The 21,456-nt window shown below is 37.4% G+C and overlaps 1 protein-coding gene and 1 pseudogene across 6 annotated transcripts in view; one reads left to right on the top strand and one right to left on the bottom strand.

Moving 5' to 3' along the window:
• Ccdc15 (coiled-coil domain containing 15) overlaps positions 1–21,456 on the bottom strand; it is a 74,715-nt gene that overhangs the window by 28,776 nt on the left and 24,483 nt on the right. For 2 of the 6 annotated variants that reach the window (XM_005378449.1, XM_013511257.1), the window contains 8 exons: positions 20,421–20,534; positions 19,381–20,208; positions 18,724–18,840; positions 18,341–18,466; positions 17,413–17,535; positions 15,841–15,999; positions 15,302–15,424; positions 695–784 (listed from right to left, as the gene is read on the bottom strand). In XM_005378449.1, coding sequence (XP_005378506.1) covers positions 695–784; positions 15,302–15,424; positions 15,841–15,999; positions 17,413–17,535; positions 18,341–18,466; positions 18,724–18,840; positions 19,381–20,208; positions 20,421–20,534 — 1,680 coding nt within the window. The remainder of the gene's footprint in view (positions 1–694; positions 785–15,301; positions 15,425–15,840; positions 16,000–17,412; positions 17,536–18,340; positions 18,467–18,723; positions 18,841–19,380; positions 20,209–20,420; positions 20,535–21,456) is intronic. The other 4 variants (XM_005378450.1, XM_005378452.1, XM_005378451.1 and 1 more) reach the window with 4 other exon arrangements.
• LOC106147855 lies at positions 4,040–5,526 on the top strand (annotated as a pseudogene).

Raw genomic sequence — 21,456 nt, 5'->3', positions numbered from 1 at the left:
TGGAATACTAGAAACAGGAAGTGAGAAGTATGAAAATAGGCCAAAAAAAAGGTGAGTAAGGTCAGATAACCTAAGATCTTGAACGTGAAGCTGAGAAGCACAAATTTTATGCTTCAGCAATGGAAAACCAATGAGGGTTTCCAACAGGATAATGATAACATGACATTTTTAAAAGGCTGTTTTAGTGGGGAAGACTGGAGAGAAAATACAATTGTTGGAAATTATTGTCAACAGCCTCTCTGAGTCAAGATTAATCTCAGTTTAGATAACAGATAAATTGTATTTTTAATCCTCTAAAATAAACTTTTTCTTCTAACTCTTAAAAGAATTACCATGAAAGCTACACACTTTGAAACGATGTATTACATAGAAGCAGCCAAGTGCAACTAAAGGCACTCAAGAAACGACTTCCAGAATGGCTTCAGAAAGTGGCAAGAAACATGGGACAAGTGTGTTTGAAGTAAGAGGGAGTATTCTAATTGGGATTAACGGCAATGTGTCATTTACTATGAAAGTGTTTTTAATTTACACATTCACCATAGTTTTTGATCACATCTTGAATTATAATGACTCAGACAACTTGTCTGGATTTTGTGAAATTATCTTTTAATCCATTAAGGCACAGAAAACCTTCCAACGTCACATGTATCATCACTGTGGAAATATTACTATTCAAAGCAACATTACCACATACCTCTTTCTTTTCTTCTTCTTGGTCTATTCCAGAATGAATGGACAGTGAAGCTTGAAATTCAACACTCAATCCTGATGGATACTTATAAACCTGTTAGAAAGTCCAGTCACACAAAATGAGAAAATTATCCTTTTAATGTTTTTATCTATTCTTTTCTTCTGTAACCTTAACTTGATTGCAGTAAGCAAACAAACAAAAAAGCATGTAAGAATAAAAGCAAAAAAGAATGAAAGGAAGACATTTCAGAAGTAATTAACCAGTCACCCAACCAAACAAAATCTTAATAAGCCCAAGAAAAGGTTTCAGAGAAAAAACATGAACGGACAAATAATAATAGTCTTATGACATAAGGTGGTATACATACTTGGATGTTTTTTTTTTTTTGGTTTTTCTCCGGTACCGGGAACCGAACTCACGACCTTGCGCTTGCCAGGCAGGCGCTTTGCCACTGAGCTAGACCCCCAGCCCCACTTGGATGTTATATAGGTCAAATTATGATTGCTAATTTTTAGAAGTAAAAAGTTTAAAATTGTTTTATCTCTTTAAAAGTTATTTATCTTTCAGCAAGTTTGCAGGATATAAGATGAATATACAAAAATCAACTGTATTTCTATCCTTGTGATGAATAATCTGGAAACAAAATTAAGAAAAAAATCCATTTATACTATTATAAAAAGAATAAAATACTTAGGAATAAATTTAACAAAGGAAGTATAAATTTTATACTCTGAAACCTACAAATCATTGTTGGAAGAAATTAAAAGACAACTAAATAAATGGAAAGACCTTTCACCTTCATGACTTGAAAGACTAAATATTATTGAGATGGCAGTACTCCCCAAATTGATCAATAGATCTAATGTCCTTCAAGCTCAGCCAAGACCCAAAATGTAACAGGAACCCTCTAAAAGGGTTCCTTTTAGAACTACAACTCTGGTGAGTTTACAACTCTACAAATCCTACAACTCTGGTGAGTCACCCAACCTCCCAAACCGGGAGACTGTAAGATCCTAAAAGACAAGAGGCAATGAGTATACACTGTGGGAAGCCCTTGTTTCTATCCCCAGCAACACACACAAAAATTAGTTATTTACATAAACAATAATCCAAAAGGATATTTAATAAAACAATTCATTTATAATAGCATCAAAAGGAATAAAATACTTAGCAATAAACTTAATGAATGAGTGAGGCAAAAGATTTACTACAAAACATTGCTGAAAGAAATGAGACACTATTAAGTGAAAACACATCCTATTTTGATGGATCAGAACTAGTGTTAAAACTTTACTGTAGGGGAGGAGAGGAGTGACAGATACATTCCTTTGTTCAATTGCTTAAGGGTCACGGCCAACTTCTGTAACAAAAGATGGGGAAAGAGAATGGGAAGGGAGCGGAGGGGAGAGAAGAGGAGGAGAGGGAAGGGAAGGGAAGAAAAGAACAAAGCAAAACATAATAAATATACTTAATCAAAGCACAAAAGCCTTCAGAATCAAGACCCAGAATGAACTATCCGTTTCTTTGCTTGGGTTTAACGAAAGACAGACATGTAGAAATGATTAAAGAGGATGGTCTAATGCTAACATACTGACTGAGTGAGAAACTAGGAAAGACCTGTCTGTTCAGATTCTCCTTGGTCATTCTGTGCAGCATTTCTTCCTCCTGCATAGGATGGAGGACTTATGATTTGCTGTAAGACCAGGTATGTGAAACAATTCCCTTTTCTCCACCTCTAGGACAGAGAGGCAGGGAAAGATTAGAGTAATATTTTTAGGCTTATTTACTTGCTTTGAGGAACAGTGGTTCTACTTTCTGTGACCTGTCTCAGGAAAGAAAAGTCCTAGTTTCTATGGTTGGGGGTGCAGAAAGGGGAATAGGTGACAGAAGGACAGAAAAATTCAAAGGAAGTCTACTTTTTTTTTTTTTTTTTTAGTGCTGGGGATGAGCCCAGGGCCTTCATACTGAGCTATATCCCCAGGTTTTTTTGAATTTTTTACTTTGAGGGAAGGTCTTGCTAAGTTCCCCAGGCTAGGTTCAAACTTGTAGTCCTCCTGCTTCAATCTCACAGAGAGCTGGGATTATAGACATGTACCACCATGCCTAGGTAAGACTGATTTTTTCTTTTTTTGGCTTGCCTCTGAGTCCCAAAGTGCCATACTTTGGGGTATCATTTTCTGAGCCCCAACAATACCCAAAGTAATCTACAGATTTAACATAACCCTTATCAAAATTCCAATCGCATTTTTTCACAAACACTAAAGTCCTTCCTCAAATTAATAATTGGCTCTAAAGGGACTACGAAGAGTCAAATAACCTTGAAAAAGAAGGACAAAAGTTGTACACTTCTTGATTTCAAAACTTATTATAAAGCTACAATAATCAAAACAGCATGCTACTGGTATAAAGACAGGCTTACTAACCAGCAGGGTAGAATTGAAGGTCCAAAAATAAATGTTAGCATAGATGGTTAAATGTTTTTGACAGGGAGTCAAGATCACCCAATGGGGAAAGGGCAACCTCTTGAAAAAATGTTATTAGAAACATAGATATTCATATGCAAAAGAACAAAACTGGATGCTTACTTTATACCACACACAAAAACTAACTCAAAATAGATTAAAGACCTAAACACAAGAGCTAAAACTATAAAAGTCTTAGAAGCAAACATAGGAGAAAAGCTATATGACAATGGATCTGGATCTTGCAATTTCTTAAGTACAATACCAAAAGCACAGGTAACAAAATAAAAAATAGAACAGGAAGAGGACCAGGAGATGCAAGAAGAGGAGAGGAGGGTAAGGGAAGCGGACATAAAAAGAATGATGTGTTATTAACATATACTAACTCTTCATGATGAATGTAGTCATTACATACTGCAAACATATACTAATAAAAATTTAAGAAATTAAAAAAATAAATTGAACTATGTGAGAATTTTTAAAAAGTTTTTTTGTACATTAAAAGACACTATCAATGGAGTAAAAGGCCACTGAAGAAATCAGAGAAAACATTTCCATATCATATATCTAATAAGGGGTTAGTATCCAGAATACATACAGAGCTTCTACAATTAAAAAAAACAAAACCTGATTTAAAAATAAGCAAGGGCTTGAATCAAATTTCTCTAAAGGAGACACCAAAATGGCCAATAATTATATGAAAAGATGTATAATCAGGAACCATTGGGAAAGTGGAAATCAAAGTAACAGTGAGATACTATGTCTCCTCTATTGGGATGGCTATTATTTTAAAAAATAGAAAATAACAAGTACTAGTAAGGATTTAAAGAAATTAAAATGGAACCCTTGTGCAACACTAGTGGGAATTTTAAAAGGTACAATCACTATGGAAAAGAGTATGGTGAATCCTCAAAAATTAAAAATAGAATTCCCAGCCAGGTATGGTAGTGCACACTTGTAATTCTACCCTAGCATTTGGGAGGCTGAGGCAGGCAGATCAAACAAATAAACAAACAAAAAAATTCCCATGTGATCCAGCAATTTCACATGTGAGTAAATACACAAAACAATTCAAACCAGAGGTTTGAAAAAGTATTTATATTCCTGAAGCTGAGGCTTAACTTCCTCATAGCACTAGCTACTCTGTTTCAGTTTGTTTTGCCTTATTCCCCAAAAAATTAACCAATAAGGAGAGACTTGCCTGAAAAGAAGAAGAAAAAACATCAAAGAACACCAGTCAGATGTAATCTTAATCAGTCTTTTCAGGTTCATGTGAACCAGGAATGCCTGAACACCAGGTGAGTTGAGAGCATGTCAAAATTTTGATTACTGCAAGTATTAATGACCATCCTAAGGTTCACCTGTGTCTAGGGTCTATTGCCTAAAATTAGAGTCCTCAGAAAACCCTTTGTGCCTCGCAAGATGGAATCGGGATAGAAGCCCTTCATCTTCCTCTACCTGGCAGCTTGTTAGCAGAGCTGTATCTTTTCACATTGCTCTATCCCTTGAGTTATTGGCTTCACCAAGAGGCACCGGAACTGGACATTTCATGATTGCCTTCTATGTTCTCTACAGCATTACACATAGTAGTTGAGGCAAAAACAACTCAATTGTCAATCAGTGGATGAATGGATAAACAAAATACAGTGTACAGAGAGAGAGAGAGAGAGAGAGAGAGAGAGAGAGAAGTATCATTCACATTTATAGAGAAAGAAAATACTTTCCTCTACTATAGCCAATGGCTGCCCTATGTCCCAAGGTCCATATTACCATGGTGTGGGAACAAAGCCTGTGGTGTGGATACTGTGGAGGCTCATTATCAGGCCTGTTTGTGCACTGGAATCAAGGTTACAGGAACTGATGCTGAAGTAATGCCTGCCCGGTGAGAATTCCAAATAGGGCTCTGTGAAGGACCCTTCACAGGAGAGCATTTGCATTGTGTATGCGAAGACTTTGGAGTGATAGCAACCTTTAAGCCTAAGCCCATTTCTGGGAACTGGAATGGTGGAGGTGGCCATACCAGTTTCAGCAGCAAGGCAGAATGGTCTGATGTACACTGAGGAGGCCTCTGAGAAACTAAGTGAGCGGCACCAGCACCACATTTGTACCTATAATCCCAAGGAGAGGCCTGGATAATGCCTGGTGCTTAACTAGACTCCACAAAACCTCCAATGTCAATGACTTCTGTTGGCATAGCCAGCTGTGGCACCAGCATTTGCATTCCCCAGACTCTCAGCCAGAAGAACGGTTACGTTGAAGACAGCTGCTCTTCTGCCAATTGTGACCCCTTTGCTGTGACAGAAGCCTTCATCTGCACATCTTCTCAGTGAGCTTGGCAATCAGCCTTTCCAGTGCAAATACCACGTGGACTAGACTTCTGTGAGCCCCTCCTCATTCTTCACCCTATCCCTAGCTGTCCTACTTGTCCCTACTGTAACTAAAAAAGTATATTATGAAGTCTTTTTTATTCTTCACACTCAGTTAATCTTGCTTTCTTTGGCCAGGATAAGAGGGGTCAAATCCTGAATCTCTTCACACCTGCTCCACCTCCCCTTTGTCCCTCCCCATCATGGAAGCTTTCTACTGCATTAATGGGGACACGGGCAGAGAAACTAACCACTGCTTTTCACTTCATCAAGCGTGTTTATCCAGTAGGTGTAGCTATCTGGATAGAAAGATGTGCTTGTGAAGGAGCCGGGGTGGACAGGATTTTTGTTCAAGGTAGCTGAAAGGGGAAAGACCTGACTTTGCTGTAATCCCAGTACTTTAGAGGTGAGGCAGGAGGATAGTTGGGAGTTAGAGGCCAGCCTGGGCTACAAAGTGAGCTCAAGGCCAGCCTGAACTACATAGCAAAACCCTATCTGAAAAAGACCTGACTTAGGGGCAGGGGAGATAGCTCAGTGGCACAAGCATCTGCCTGTCAAGTGCAAGGTCCTAAGTTCAATTCCCAGTACGGCGGGGGGAGGGGGAGACCTGACTGTGCTTAAGTGAGGATCTCTCTCCTGGGAAGCTCTATTTTCTAAGATATATCCAACTTTCTATTCTAAGTAGAAATTACGAGAGGAGGAAAGGTTGGGGATCAGGGAGGAATGCCCTTCCTTGGTCTCTTCCTGTGGTGCCTCTCTACTTGAGGCTTGATCTCCACCCATGAATACAAAGTTGAGTAAACTGACGGACATCCTCATTTTCAAAGAGGAGAAAGTTCTTATTGATTGTCCTCCATTTATAACACAAAGTAGTATTTTCATTTAAATGTTAAAAAATATGTATATACATGGAAGTGTGGTATGTGTTTTTTTCTAAAAGGAGTAAACCATCCTGGTCACTGAGTACTGAATTTGGTTTAGAAATAAGAATCTCAGCATGGCATGGTGGCACACACTTGCAATCCCAACTCGGGAGGCTGAGGCAGGAGAACTGCTGTGAGTTCAAGGGCAGCCTGGGCTACACTAGTTAGTTCAAGTCTGGTCTGCACTACATAGCTATACTCTGTCTCAAACAAACAAACAATCTCCTTTTGGATAGCAGTGAGCAATATGGCTGGTTCCTGGTTCTTCATTATTGTTATGGTTTGTATCTAGATGCCCCCACAAAGCCTCAGGCAGTCATATGTGGGGCTCTTTCAGAGGTGGCTGGATCGAACAGTATGTACCGCTAGGATTGATTTGTGATGCAATGCTAGGATCATGAGCACTAGAATTAAGGGTGTGAGGGGCTGGGGATTTAGCTCAGTGGCACAGTGCCTGCCCGGAAAGTGCAAGGTCATGAGTTCGATCCTTGGTACTGGAAAAAAAAAAAAAAAAAAAAAAAAAAAGGGAGTGAGTGCTACCCACCCTAAATAGCCTAGTTAAGGTATAAGGAATAGAAACAACTGTGGTCATCCCTTGCTTTATTTGCTACCTTCTTGCAACATGAACTATCTCTTCTCTGTGATGCCTGTCTGGCATACCAACCTGCCTTGGAGCTAGCCGATGATGAATAGAAACCTCTACAAACTGTGGCCTAAATAAACCTTTCCTCCCTTAACTTATGAGTGTTGGGTATTTTGTCTCAGCAACTGGAAAAGTAACTAAGACAATGACCACATAAGGGCAGCCCTGCCCTGCCCTCCCCTCCCTGATTTTAGAAGGGTGAATTGTCAGCATGTCACTGACAGGGGTACTGGGGTTGTTTTCTGGTAGGGCTAGCATGTCACTAAAACGAGTCTTTTGATATGTTAAATTTTTAAAAAGCAAAACAAGTTTGGATTTTAATCAAATTTTTAGGGTTTTTAAGTGCAATATTACAGAATTGCCTGTTTTCTTCAGCTTTTTCTTTCTACTCTGCTCTTGGGAATTGGGGGCAGGGCTGGAGATAAAACACTTATAATTTTGTATCCTAATGTCTCTTTTCCCAGGTAGAATATTCCTTTTTTAGACTTCCTAGTTCGTTATTTCTCTTTCATTAAACCTCACCTCCATCCCTACATTTCTGCCCCTGTTCTCTGGTTGTTTCTGTGCTGTGCAGCAGGTCAGCTGTAGTTTTCTCCTGCCAACACATCTAATTGCCCTGTACATTGTTCAGAGTTAGATAACTCCTCACTGTAAACAAACTGTCCAGAACAGCAGTTATAAATCAACCTAACACTTAAAAAAATCACTGTCTATAAAACTCAAAGGAGAATATTTTGTGTGCATGTGTGTGGTATTAGAGAGTAAAAGCAGGGCGTTGCTCACAGTAGTCAAATGCTCTGCTACTGGGCTACTTTACCAGGCTTTTTATTATTATTATTTATTTTGCGATAGTCTTACAAAGCTGTCAAGGCTGGCCTCAAGCTTTCAATCTTCCTGCCTCTGCCTCTTAGGAAGCTAGGATAACAAGTGTGTACCCTCATGTCTGGCAGAAGGATTTTTTAAACAATGTAATAGACTTGAGAATATTTACAAGAGCAAGAGCTAAGCAAGGGAAATTGGTTGAAGATATATTTATGATCCAGGATAATTAATCAAGAATGGATCTAGGAGAAAAAAAAGCAAGGGAATTCAGAACATGGACCAAAAAGAGACAATTCTTCCTCTAAGGTAAGAGTAGGTAATAATGGCAAAAAAAGGTAAATGATTGAGGCAGTTGTGATGACTTTTATTGTCTTTATGAAGGTTTGAGAGTATAGGGGAGCAGCAAGGAGTGTTTAAGGTTTAGAATAATTAGTATGGGGCACTACACAGAGAATGGCAAGAACAAATAAGAAAAATACCACACAGCACCAAGAATTCTAAATATAAACATAGTGTTAATTTATATTACTGAAGGGTATTCTCCAATAAGGCTGCATTATTTGGGAATACAAAAAGAGAACAGGAAGCACCTGGGTTGAGGAGCTTCAGCGCTTATATGGCAGAACGACATGAAGAGGTTCAGACCACTAAAGCCATCCTGAACTGAATGGTAGGGAGTAGTCACCCTTTTCTGTGCTCTGCAAATGTCCTACACATCCTTCATCACTATTATGATGCCTCAGAACTATATGCCAATGTATCAGTCTTCTTGAGACTGAAATTTGAGTACTGTGTCTTGTTCATAGTCGTATGTTTGATATTTAGTACTTAAAGAATGCCTGACATCTAACAGGTGCTTAGCAAGTGTATGACTGGTTAATTCATTCAAAACACGCTACCAAGAAACTGCCAGGTAGGTACCAGGCACTCAAGTAAATTTTACTTCTTTCATTTTTCCCTTCACTACTTGCTTCATTTTTACTAGTAAGCTTTATTAATCCTTAGGTATTCAGTTGACTTGATGTTATTATCATTAAATTATTTCTATTCTTAATAGTGGTAGAGTTGTTGCATCTAGTAGATATTTACTGTATATTGATATTTGCTTTGTCTTTGTGTCTCATTATTATTGCAGATCTCTATTTTTAAGGGTGGTACAGTAGCTTTTAATTTTTTTTTTTCTGGTACCAGGAATGGAACCCAGGACCTTGTGCTTGCCAGTCAGGCACTTGTACCACTGAGCTATATCCCCAGCTACAGATAATAGACTTAATAAATAGAACAGCTGATGAACTTAGAAAGGACATAATAAAAAGCTAGCTGAGCTAAAGAACATGACATAAAACATGAACCACCAGTTGAGCAGAATTAGAGTCTGTGAAAAAGTATCAAACAGAAATTGGGGAGATAAAAACTTCTATTATAACTGTAGGCAACAGAAAAGATCACAGTAAGGACAGACTGTCAGAGCTAGAAACAGGGTTGATGCAAGTGACCATATGCTTAGAGATACCTTAAAAACAACAGGAGAATATGGGAAATGGATCCAACAGCTGCTAGATGTGAAGAAGACTAATCTAAGATGAAATGGAATTAGTAAAAACATACAGGATAGCACAAATGGCACAAAAAGCCTGTTTACAGTAATAATAGCAGAAAACTTTCCAACTATGGGGGAAATCAACTAACATATAGATGGGTCATATAGAAGCCCAAATAGCCATGATCAAAAAAAAACCCATGTAGTACATCACAGTCAAAATCCCAGAAGTCCCATAGGAGGACACAATCTTAAAAGCTGTTGGAGGGGGCTGGGGATTTAGCTCAGCGGCACAGTGCCTGCCTGGCAAGCACAAGGTCGTGAGTTCAATTCCTGGTACCAGAAAAAAAGACAAAAAAACCAAAAAACCAAAAAACCAAAAAAACCAAAAACAGATTTTGAAAAAAAAAAAAAAGCTGTTGGAGAAAATCAACAAATCAATTACAAAGGTAAACTGATTAATATTACCTCAGACCTCTCAACCCAAACACTGAACACTAGCAGAGCTTGGAGTGAAGTATTTGATGCCCTAAAAGAAAAAAACAAAAAGAAAACACCCTCCCAATCCAAACTGACATGTCCTGCAAAATTATCCTTCCAAGTTGATTGTCAAATGTCTTCCCATGATAAAGAGCACCTTAAAAAAATTCATGACCACCAAACCAGCATTTAAAATTTTTTTCGTTTTTTGCAAGGCTACTGTTATAGTTAGTGTCTGGATGTGACCTCCTGAAAGCTCATGCAGTCATGAGGTAGGCTTCTAGAGTTATGACTGATTCATGGGTGTGAGTGTTACATCTGCCCTGGGGCAGGTAGTTTGCATACAATGTAAGGGAGGGAAGAGGCTTGCCTTCTGCCACTCCCCTCTTCTGCTCTTGTTGCTTCTGCTGTTTTTCTGTCGCCATGAACTGTTGCCCTCTGCCATGTGCCACTCTGCCTTGGAGCCAACAAGTATGGAATGAAACCTCCACAAACTGTGAGCTAAATAAACCTTTATTTCCTTAATTTTGGGTGTAAGGTATTTTGTCTCAGCAGTGAGAGAAAAGTAACCAAGACAGATTCCTTAGAAGGAGACAATAAGCCAGAAAGGCCAAAAAGACTAGTGGAATAAATACCTCATGTAGGGTGAGTAGTTAAGCAGAAGAGAGGGGAAAAAAGGGAATCAGTAACAAGAAAATAATGCAATGACAGGAAAAAGTCAACACCTTTCAGTAATAACTCAATGTGAATGATCTCAATCCCCTAATCAAAAGAAATAAATGGACAGATTAGATCAAAAAACAAAACCCAACAGTATGTTGTATACAAGTTAACAAATTTAATCCAAAAAGAAATCCACGGACTAAAAATGAAGGATGGAAAACAATATTCCATGCAGCAGGAACCCCAAAACAAGCAGGAGTAGCTATTTTATTTTCAAAGTAGACTTCAAGCCAAAACTGTTCTGAAAGAGCCAAGGTCACTACATATTGGTTAAAAGAGCAATTCAACAATAAGAAATAACAATTATAAATATATGTGCACCAAACACTGGTGCACCTAACCTCATAAAACAATACTAGTGAACTTAAAAGATATGATGAACATCATCACAATTATAGTAGGGGACCTGAACAACCCACTATCATAAATACACACATTAATTAGGCAAAAATATCAACAAAGGAATACTAGAGTTTAACCACATCTTTAAACAAATGGACTTAATGGATATCTACAGTGTTCTACCCAACAACAAAATACGGATTCTTCTTAGCAGTACACAGAACATTCTCCAAACAAACCACATGCCCATAAATCATGCTTACAAAAATAAAAAGAATCAAAATTATCCCAGGCATATTATCAGATCATAGTGCAATGAAACTAGAAATCAACAACAATAGCAAGTATAGAAATTGTGGAGACAAGTAGAGATTAAACAATATACTCTTGAATAATCAATATGTCACAAGAAATCAAGGAACAAATCAGACAATTCCTAGAATCAAACAATGCCAGTATCAAACATACTGTATCACATGGGACACAGGAAAAACAGTCCTATGAGGGAAGTTTACAGCTCTGAAACCCCACAGAGTAAGCTCAAATAACCTAATGATGCAGCAGAAAAACAAGAACAATCCAAATCCAAAGCTAGTACAAGGAAGGAAATTGTACATTTTAGAGCAGAAATAATTTGAGACCAAAGAATTACAAAGAATCAAGAAATCAAAGAGCTGGTTCTTTGAAAGAACAGACAAAATAAACAAATCCTTAGCCAATGTTACCCAAAAGAGGAAAGAAAAGACACATCTATGTAATTAGAACGAGAAAGGCAAAATCATAAAGGATGTCAGCAAAACCCAGGTTATTAGTAACTACTTCAAAAACCTATACATCAATAAATTTGAGACTCTAGAAAAAATACGTAGATTCTTAGATACGTATGATTTTACAAAACTGAAACAAGAAGATACAAAACCCCAGAATACTCTAATAGCAGGTAATAAAATTGAAGTAGTAATAAAAAGACTACCAACTAAGAAAAGCTGAGAATATGAAGGATTCACTGCTGAATTCTACAAGAACTTCAGGTAAGGGGCTGGGGATTTAGCTCAGCGGCACAGCACCTGCCTGGCAAGCACAAGGTCGTGAGTTTGATTCCTGGTACCAGAAAAAAAAAAGCAAAACAAAAAAAAAAGAACTTCAGGTAAGATCTAACAATATTCCTCAAACTCTAATGAAACTGAAAAGGGAGAAGTATTGCTGAACTCGTTCCTGGAAGCTAACATTATCTTGATTCTAAAACAAAAGAAAACTTCAATTGAAAAAGAGAAGTACTGGAGCTGGGGATATAGCTCAGTTGCATAAGCACCTGCCTGGCAAGCACAAGGTCCTGAGCTCAATTCCTGGTACAAAAAAAAAAAGAGAAATACAGGCCAATCACTTTAATGAATATAGATGCAAGAGTCTTCAATAAGATACTAGCACACAGAATGCAACATATCATTAATGATCATACATAATGACCAAGAAGATATCATCCCAGGGATGCAAGGATGGCTCAACATATGCAAATCAATAAATGTAATACATCACATAGAAGCAAGGGCAAAAATCACAGGAGCACCTGAAAAAGCCATTGACAACATTCAACATGTGCTCATAATAATAAAAAAAAAACCTGAAGAAATAAGTATAGAATGACCATATCTCAATCTGATAAAAGACAAACCTCCTGCCAACATCATACTGAATGGGAAAAACTGAAAACTTTTCCTCTAAAATCAAGAACAAGCTGAGTGTAGTGGTACATACTTATAATTCCAGCATTCAAGAGGTAGAGGCAGGAAGATCACCCAAAGATAAGAATATCCACTATCACCATTCCTGTTCAATATAGTACTTAAAACTTTAGCCACAGCAATCAGGCAAAAGAAAAAAATAAAAGGGATATGTATAGGAAAGGAAGAAGTCAAATTATCCTTGTTTATAGATGACATAGTCTTTTACCTAAAAGATCAAAAAAATTCCACCAAAAGACCCCTAAAGCTAATAAATTCATCAAAGTAGCAGGATAAAAAATCAACAGTATTCTTTTCTACTAATGCTGAAACCATCAAGAAAGAAATTAGGAAACCAATACCACTCAGAATACATTCAAGAAAAATTAAATAGTTACGAATTAATCTAACCAAGGAAGTAAAAGACCTAACAAAAGCTACAAAAAAGAGAATCTTCAAATTTCAGAAAAGAGATTTGAAGAGGACAACAGAAAATGGAAAGCCATCCCCTGTTCCTGGACAGACAGAACCAATGTTCTCATAATGGCCATACTTCCAAAACATACACAGATTTAATGCAATCTCAATCAAAATAGCAAGAGCATTCCTCACAGTACCAGAGAAAACAATTCTAAAATTCATATGGAACCAGAAAAGATCCAGAATAGCAAAAGCAATCCTGGGCAAGAGCAAAGCAGGAGGCATCACAAACTCAGATTTTAAATTATATTACAAAGCTATGATAATTAAAAAAAAAAAAAAAAAAACCACCACAGTAATGACACAAAAACAGACAATGGATCAATGGAACAGAACAGAGGATGCAGAAAATCCCCAGGCACATTCAGCTGTCAGTCCTTTGACAAAAGGGCCAAAATCTTAACACTGGAGGAAAGATAACCTCTGTGATTAAATGGTGCTGGGAAAACTGTCTATCCACATGCAGAAGATTGAATCTAACCCATTACCTCTCACTATGTACTAAAATAAAATCAAAATGGATCAAAGATCTAAATATTAAGAGACAATCTGATAGAAGATAAAATAAGTGCCTGAACACAGAGGCATAGATAAGGACTTTCTGAACAGAACCCCAGTTGCACAAGAAACAATATCAAGAATCAACAAATGGAATCACATCATATTAAAAAGCTCTGTACAGCAAAGGAAACAACCAACACGGTGAAGAGACAAACACAGAATGGGAAAAATATTTTGCTATCTACACCTCAGGCAGAAGGCTAATATTTAGAATATACAAAGAACTAAACGAAATGCAGACCTCCCAAAATAAAAGATTCAATCAAAAAGTGGGAACCTAAAATGAACAGACACTTTCCAGAAGAAGCATAAATGCCAATAAATACATGAAAAGATATTCAACATATCTAGCCATTAGAAAAATGCAAATTAAAACAATACTGAGATACTATCTTACGCCATCAAGAAATCAAATAATAACAAATGCTGGTGAGGCTGTGGGGAAAAAAGGAACCCTTCTGTATTTTTGGTGGGAATGTAAACTAATACAATCACTATGAAAATCAGTATGAAGATACCTTAAAAAATGAAAAAAATTTTATTTGACCCAGATATTCCTCTTCTATATATCTATCTGCCTGCAAGAGCTATAGACACCATATTACAATGATACATGCATACTTATGTTTGTAGCAGCACAACTTACAACAGGTAAACTTTGGAAATGGCCTTTATATCTATCAACAAATGATGAGCCAGGCATGGTGGCACATACCTATAATCCTAACACTCAGGAGGCTGAGGCAGGAATATCACAAGTTCAAAGCCAGTCTGGATTACAGCAAGTTCAAGACCAGCCTGGCCGACAGAGAAAGATCCTGTCTCAAAATAACAACAAAAAATAAAATCAAAACAAACAAAACACATGAATGGAGAAAGAAAATGTAAATGTGGTATTTATACAAAATGGAACACTACTTTGCCATCAAAGAAGAATAAATTTGAGTCATTTATAGGAAAATAGATGCACCTTAAGACTAATGTTAAGTAGGCCAAGTGTAGTGGCACATGACCGTAATTCCAGTACTCAGGAGGCTGAGGCAGGACGAGCACTGTGAGTTCGAGGCCCGTCTGGGCTAGTCTGAACTGTATAGTGAAACTCTGTCTCAAAAAGGCAAAATAATAATAATAATAATAATAATAATGAGACTAATGTTTAACGAAATAAATCAGACACACAATATTAAATATTGCATGGTTTCTCTTATGCAAGAAACCCGAAGTATACATAAATTAAAGAGCAAAATAAAAGAAAATAGGAAGCAGGAAGACAGATCTTTTGCAAATGGGGAAGGGACCAAAGGATGGAGCAAGGGCAGAAAAAGGAGAGGGGAAGGAAAAGAAAAAGAATTAAGATGCATTATATACATGTGCCAACTCCTCATGATGAAAAAGTAGTAAGAACCAAAAGTTTAAAAAATAATAATAAAATAATCTTGAAATAGGTTATAAATAAAACAGGAATCTGTCTTGTAACAGCCTTGCCCTTATCAGATACCTAGAACAGCATCTAAGTTCCACTCCCATACTCTTGATGTCTGCTGTACCTGCTGTCCACTGCAAGGTCCTCTCTGGTCCCTGGGCATAAGATGTTGATGGTGTTCTACAAGCAAATCTTCTCGCTGTCGTTCAGCTGTCCCACCAGATGCTTTCTGCACAGCATATAAGCTCTAAAAAACCCAACAGCACTTGTCAAATTGTAAGCACAGACATAATTGTAGTGATAATGCTGTAAGTTTCAGTAATAACCCTGAAGTAATCTAAACGGGTCAAAGTATTCTTACATATTATGGTATAAATATAGCCAGTACATTTTTTTGCTATTCTTATGAATCTTAATTCTACCACAAAGCAATCTCAAATTCCATCTATAAAAAAAGGATATTAGTATCAATCTCCCAGATTAATTGCAAGAATTAAATGAGACATTGATTCAAACTTGTAAAAGCATGTGGCTGTAAGTACTCAATGAAAACAATGTTATTTATGATAACAATATTGCTAATAGTAATAAGCAATAACACTACCATCACCATCTTTGTTAGTAACATAGCTCTGATAGCCCAGCCCAAACTCACAAACTTACTTTCTGTTGCATACTCTTTACTATACTGTGCTCTACCTGCTCTCTGGCAGAAGCAGGATCCTGGGTTTCATGTACAGCATATCCAGAACACTCGGGAAATAAGTCCTTTCTCCTTCTCTCATTTGTCAGATCATGTGATGCCAGCCCACAGTTCCTGTGCTGAAAGACAACATAAACAACGGCATAAATTATCCAAGTAAGAAGAGGATTCCTGTGCCAACCGGAAAAGCTTCAGTTGAAGAGGCCTAAAGTAGTTTCAAACAATCAGAGTGGTGTGATACATCCAAAAACAAGAGGACATTGCATTCCTTGCCCATTATTACTGACCTTAACACTAATCCCCTGAAGCAGTTCTACACTGCCGTGATCTTGAGCCAAAAACCTAAATACTTAACTCTCTGCTAACTACTCATCACTATATTTCATTTTCCTTATTCTCCAGGAAAGATCAGGTCTTGAATACTGGGAAAACCAAGGCACTGCTCTGCAGAAAGAACACCTTTCCCAATCTCCCATATCTCCAAAGATAAAAGTTGTTTGATATACTTGTTCTAAAAGAATAACAAGATACAAAACTGACTAAGTAGAGCTGATAGAGCTCTACTTAGAGTTTAATCCCAGAATAATGACACGAGGTGAGGCTAACAGAATAGTTAGGTATGTGCATGCATGCCTATGTGTCCATGTTTGTGTGTGTGTGTGTGTGTGTGTGTGTGTGTGTGTGTAACATAAACATTTCCAACCTTACACTGAAGTGAAAAGAAATATGATGAAGCCCAAGGTAGACATCACTCAACTTGAACAAGTAGCAACATTTTGCCTTTTAATCTCTTCTCCAACTTTTCCAGGAATATTCTAAAGCAAATCAGAGATTTTGGCACATTTCAATATAACTAAAGACATTTTATTTTACTGTTAGCCTAGCTCTGGAGGTCTTAAATCTATATAATCCACATATAAGCCAGCTTGATAAACTTCAGTCCAATCTTAAGTAATTAGTCTTATTTCTCATTTGGAAAGTATAAGGGGTGATCACAAGATATGGTGAATGTTTAAATTTATAAAAAACTTATTAAAGTAAAAGACACATTGCCAAGAATGATAGGATAAGTGTGTTTGAAGTATTTTTGAGGATTATTAGCAATGTCTTTCACAGTAATAAATTTCTTAATCTAAACACTCAGCATATATTTGGAACACCCTGCACTGATCAAACATTTGGAACAATGTCTGTCAAACAGAAACATAATGGTGTGGCCTCACCCACCTTATTCACCAGACTGACACCTTGCAACCTCTAGCTCATCTCCAAAGTCACAATGATCGTAAAAAACAAAGATTTTGAACTGAATCAGGGCATTAAAGCAGTCACACAGCAAAACTGAAGACCCTCATGAAAGAGAACTTTAAGTGCTACTTCAGAAAGTGTTAAGAATGATGCAAAGAATGTGTTCAAAGCAAGGGAGAATGTTTTGAGGGAGGTAAGTGGAACTGTATCTTTTACTACAATAATTTTTTAAAAACTTAAACATTCAATATCTTTTTGATCACACCTTCTCTATGCTGCTCTACCTGTTGTCTAGAGGAGGATTTGTCCTGGATCTGAGGTGGGACATACTGCTGATACTGCGGAGGCAACTGCTCTCTCATTCTTTCTTCTGTCATAAAAGATGAGGTTTGGTTGAGAAACCTGTTCTAAAGGAACAACAAAAACAAACAAAAAAAACTTACCAGGGTAATATGCTAATTTTTGCAGGCTTCAGCAAGGATACTAGTTTTGAGAAGAGTAAAGATATTACACTTTTAACCCAATTTTGTAGTTTAATCCTGAATCCAAAACCACAGACAGATGAGTCTGGGAAAGTGTCTTTTTTTTTTTTCCCAGTATCGAGGATTGAACCCAGGCCTAAAGCTACACCCCTACTCCTATTTTCACTTTTTACTTTTGAGACAGGTTCTCACTAAGTCACTAAGTTTCCCTGGCTACACTCTAACTTGGAATCCTTTCCCTCAGCCTCCCACAGTGCTAAGATTACAGGCATGAGCCACCACTACTACTTCTTCCTAACTCCTAATTTGTTCATGTAGGGTCAGTAGGCTTGTAGTAATACTGTGGGCTTTAGCAAGAATTGGAAAATAATCGCAGTAAATTTAAATAGTCTGATATATCAGCCTGTCAAACGGCAGAACTGATTTCATCTTTATAGTTTAGTAAAACAGGGTCTCTTATATCATTAGGTGTGGGGTAGATGAGAGAAAAAGAGAAGACCAATAGGAACTGAGCTATCAGGGCTTAACACCCTATGCATCCTTCCTGAAGCAAGCGTGTTGTTCTAATATGTAGGACTATCATCCTACTAATAACAGAAGGAATCAAAGATGTACTTTTAGCTTAACCCCAAAGTTCCTGATTCTGTATTTCAAATTACCAGTTGTTCAGAATTTATAAAACCCAGCTATTTTATTTTCCATTTCTTTATCTGTTTTTATGCTGCTCTACCTGCTCTTTGATGAAGTTCTGGCATTGGGGTTTGGGAGGCAGATACTGATAACCTTCCAGAGAAATGTCTCTTCTCTCTTCCTCATCTGTCATATCAAAGAGTGGATCCTTTTTAAAGTGGACTTTCTAAAAGAAAAAAAAAAAAAAACAAAACACAGACTAAAAGGTATCCAGTAGCAGTGCTATGATAGCAATAATATCAGCTTTGTGGAGAAGCTTAGGGTAATTTACTCAGGGCAAAATGAAATATCATGGAATAAAACAGAAACTGTGCTTTTTATCAGTTCTGCTTTTTATCAGTTTAGTTTAACAGTTTTTGTAAGCTCAAAACTCAACCCTCAACAGTTCCATTCTTGCTGACCTCCATCCCTTTCCTGTTCTACCTTGTCCCTGGTGAAGGTCTGATGACATCTGAACAGATCCTGAAGGGTATCCAGAGGAAGCTCCTCTTTCCCTTGCCTGACTATCAGAATGGATGCTGGCTGCTTCAAATTTGCTTTCTAAAAAAAGTAAACACAAAAAATTAATTGTTCACTTAGGAATGACAAATTAATGTAAAGCTTTGGGCTTCAATGACAAATCTGGAGTTAATTTGAGGTCAGTGAATAAAGGGCTTTGCTGCCCAGCCACACCCTAAGTAACTTACTTCCTGTTGATCCCCTTCGTCCTTTTGCTCTAACTGATCTCTGGTGGAAGGCTGACCTTGGAACCTGTGTGAAAGATGCTGTTGGGTACTTATGAGCCACTCCTTTTTCCATCTTTCAGCTATCAAAGCAGAGGCTGGCTGACAGAAATAGTTTCCCTAATGAAGATTGAAAACAAGTAAGTAATTGCCTAGATGGGGCAATATGTGCTGGTAACACTTTAACACAGTATGAACCCTGGAGTTTTGAGAAACCAATCAAGAAACTATTTTCTTACTATGATTCTCTAAATCAGCTACAAAATAATCCTTACAAATCCCACTCCAAGTAGTTCTAAGTAGCTAACCCTCAGTAGCTCATTTCTTCTTCTTAAATCTCCTTTCTACTCTATTTTACCTGATCTTTGGATGGAAAATCTTGCTTCTGACATTTGCCTAGAATATTCTGGTCTTTAGGAAGAACACTCTGGTCTTTGGGAAGAAAATCCTGGTCTTGATAGTTGAGTATTATACTGTGGTCTTCAGAGAGAAATTCTTGGCCTTTCGGTAGAAAATCATGGTCCTGACATTTAGGTACAATATTCTCATTTCGGGGAAGAACACACTGGTCTCCTGGTAGAAAACTCTGATCTTCAGGTAGAAAGTCTTGGTCCTGGTCTTGGGGAAGTACACACTGGTCTCTATGACGAAAATCCTGGTCTTCAGGTATAAAATCCTCATCCTGACATTTGAGCAGAATATCCTGCTCTTTGGAGTAAACATGTTGGTTCCTAGGTAGAAAATCCTGGTCTTTATGTAGAAAATTCTGGTCCTGGTATTTGTGTGGAGTATTCTGACCTTCAGGGAAAACACAGTTGTCTTTAGGTAGAATGCCTTGGTCTTTGGGTAGAAAGGCCTGATTTGAGGGTAGAAAATCCTGGGCTTCCAGCTCAATATTTCCATCTTCTAGCTTGATACCACAGGTTTTTAACATAATTCCCTGAGTTTTTGTCTTAATAGCCTGGCCTTCTGGCTCAACGGCCTGGCTTTCTGCCTCAGTAGACGGAACTGCCAGCTTAACAGCCTGAAGATCTGGCTCAACACTCTGAGCTTCAGGCCCAACACTGTGGACTTCCATCAAATCACCCTGGGATTCTGGCGGAATATTCTGAAGGCCCTGATAATGCCATTGATTTTGTTCTTTCTCTTCCATTACAACAAATAATGGATTTTTGAATTTTACTTTCTAAAAGAAAACATAAATACCAAATATAGAACGTTAGGGTAATAGCAACACTCTAGGTTTTCCATGTAATTCCTAAAATAATCTCAAAATGATATGGTGATCAAACAAATTACTAAAATAAAATGTGTGAAATTATAGACTTTGCTCAACTAAAGTTTATCTGTATTTTTTAACCGGCATCTTTATAAACAGTGTATTAGAAATTCATTTACCTCTTGGATGGGAGAGGTTTTCCTTTTATCATTTGGAAACACTGCTGTCATTTTTTCACTCACAGTTTTAAAGGATGCCAGCCGGTGACGTGCCAGTTTCATGGTCTGACTAAGCTACCAATGAAAGGGGGAGAAAAGAAAACAAAACAGGTTAAAGTCTTAATACCAAGTGTACTAAGTGTTCCAACAGGAAAACAGGTCCCTATTATTCAAAAATGCCAGACCTAAGACAAGAGGATTACTTGTCAGGAAACTTTGATCTGCTTATAGTGTTTAATGACATGATTGCAGTTATTCTAAGATAATAACTTGATAACTTCGAAACTTGATTTAAGGACTGTTAAATCAATTTTAAAATATATAGTTAAGGAAAAAATGTATCGTTTATATTAAGTATATACAGAAGTTAAAAGTCTAAATTAATACACTTCGAATTATTGAACAGTCACATTCCTTACATTCTACTCATATTTTCAATAGTTGTTTCTTCAACTGGTCCTTGTAGGACTAATGGCTTTCATCGCTCTTTGCTAGAAAACTCTATTTCTAGTTCCCCTCAAACTTTTTTTTTCCTTATTTACTTGAATCCCTTCAACCCCAATATTTGAAAACTACAGGGCCAGGGATGTAGCTGAGTGGCTCAGCACCTAGCCAGCAGCACAAGGACCTGAGTTCGAGTCCCAGAACCCCCTCAAAAAATCCCCAAAAACTAGTTATTTAAATATCTCAGATCTCTCTTCATTCAGGAAGACTTTCTAAACTAACTTAAAACACAAACATAATAAAACAAATTTGTTTGTGTTCATTTCTTACCTCTATCTAATAACTCCAATACAGACATATTTTGACTTGTTATTCAGAGAAGCAGAGCTATTTTATCTCCCTCAAATCTGCAACTTATGCTTCATTTGGGGAAAAGAAGGAAATGAACCATGTACTATTTTTTAGGATAAGCACTGCATCAGGCTTATCACATACTACTTAGAGAAATGCTTATCCCAAGCATATCACCATACTACTTAAAGAAATTACACCA

Source organism: Chinchilla lanigera, unplaced genomic scaffold (assembly GCF_000276665.1).
Source record: "Chinchilla lanigera isolate Chin_1 unplaced genomic scaffold, ChiLan1.0 scaffold00011, whole genome shotgun sequence".
NCBI lineage: Eukaryota > Metazoa > Chordata > Mammalia > Rodentia > Chinchillidae > Chinchilla > Chinchilla lanigera.
This window is presented reverse-complemented; position numbering and strand designations above follow the sequence as displayed.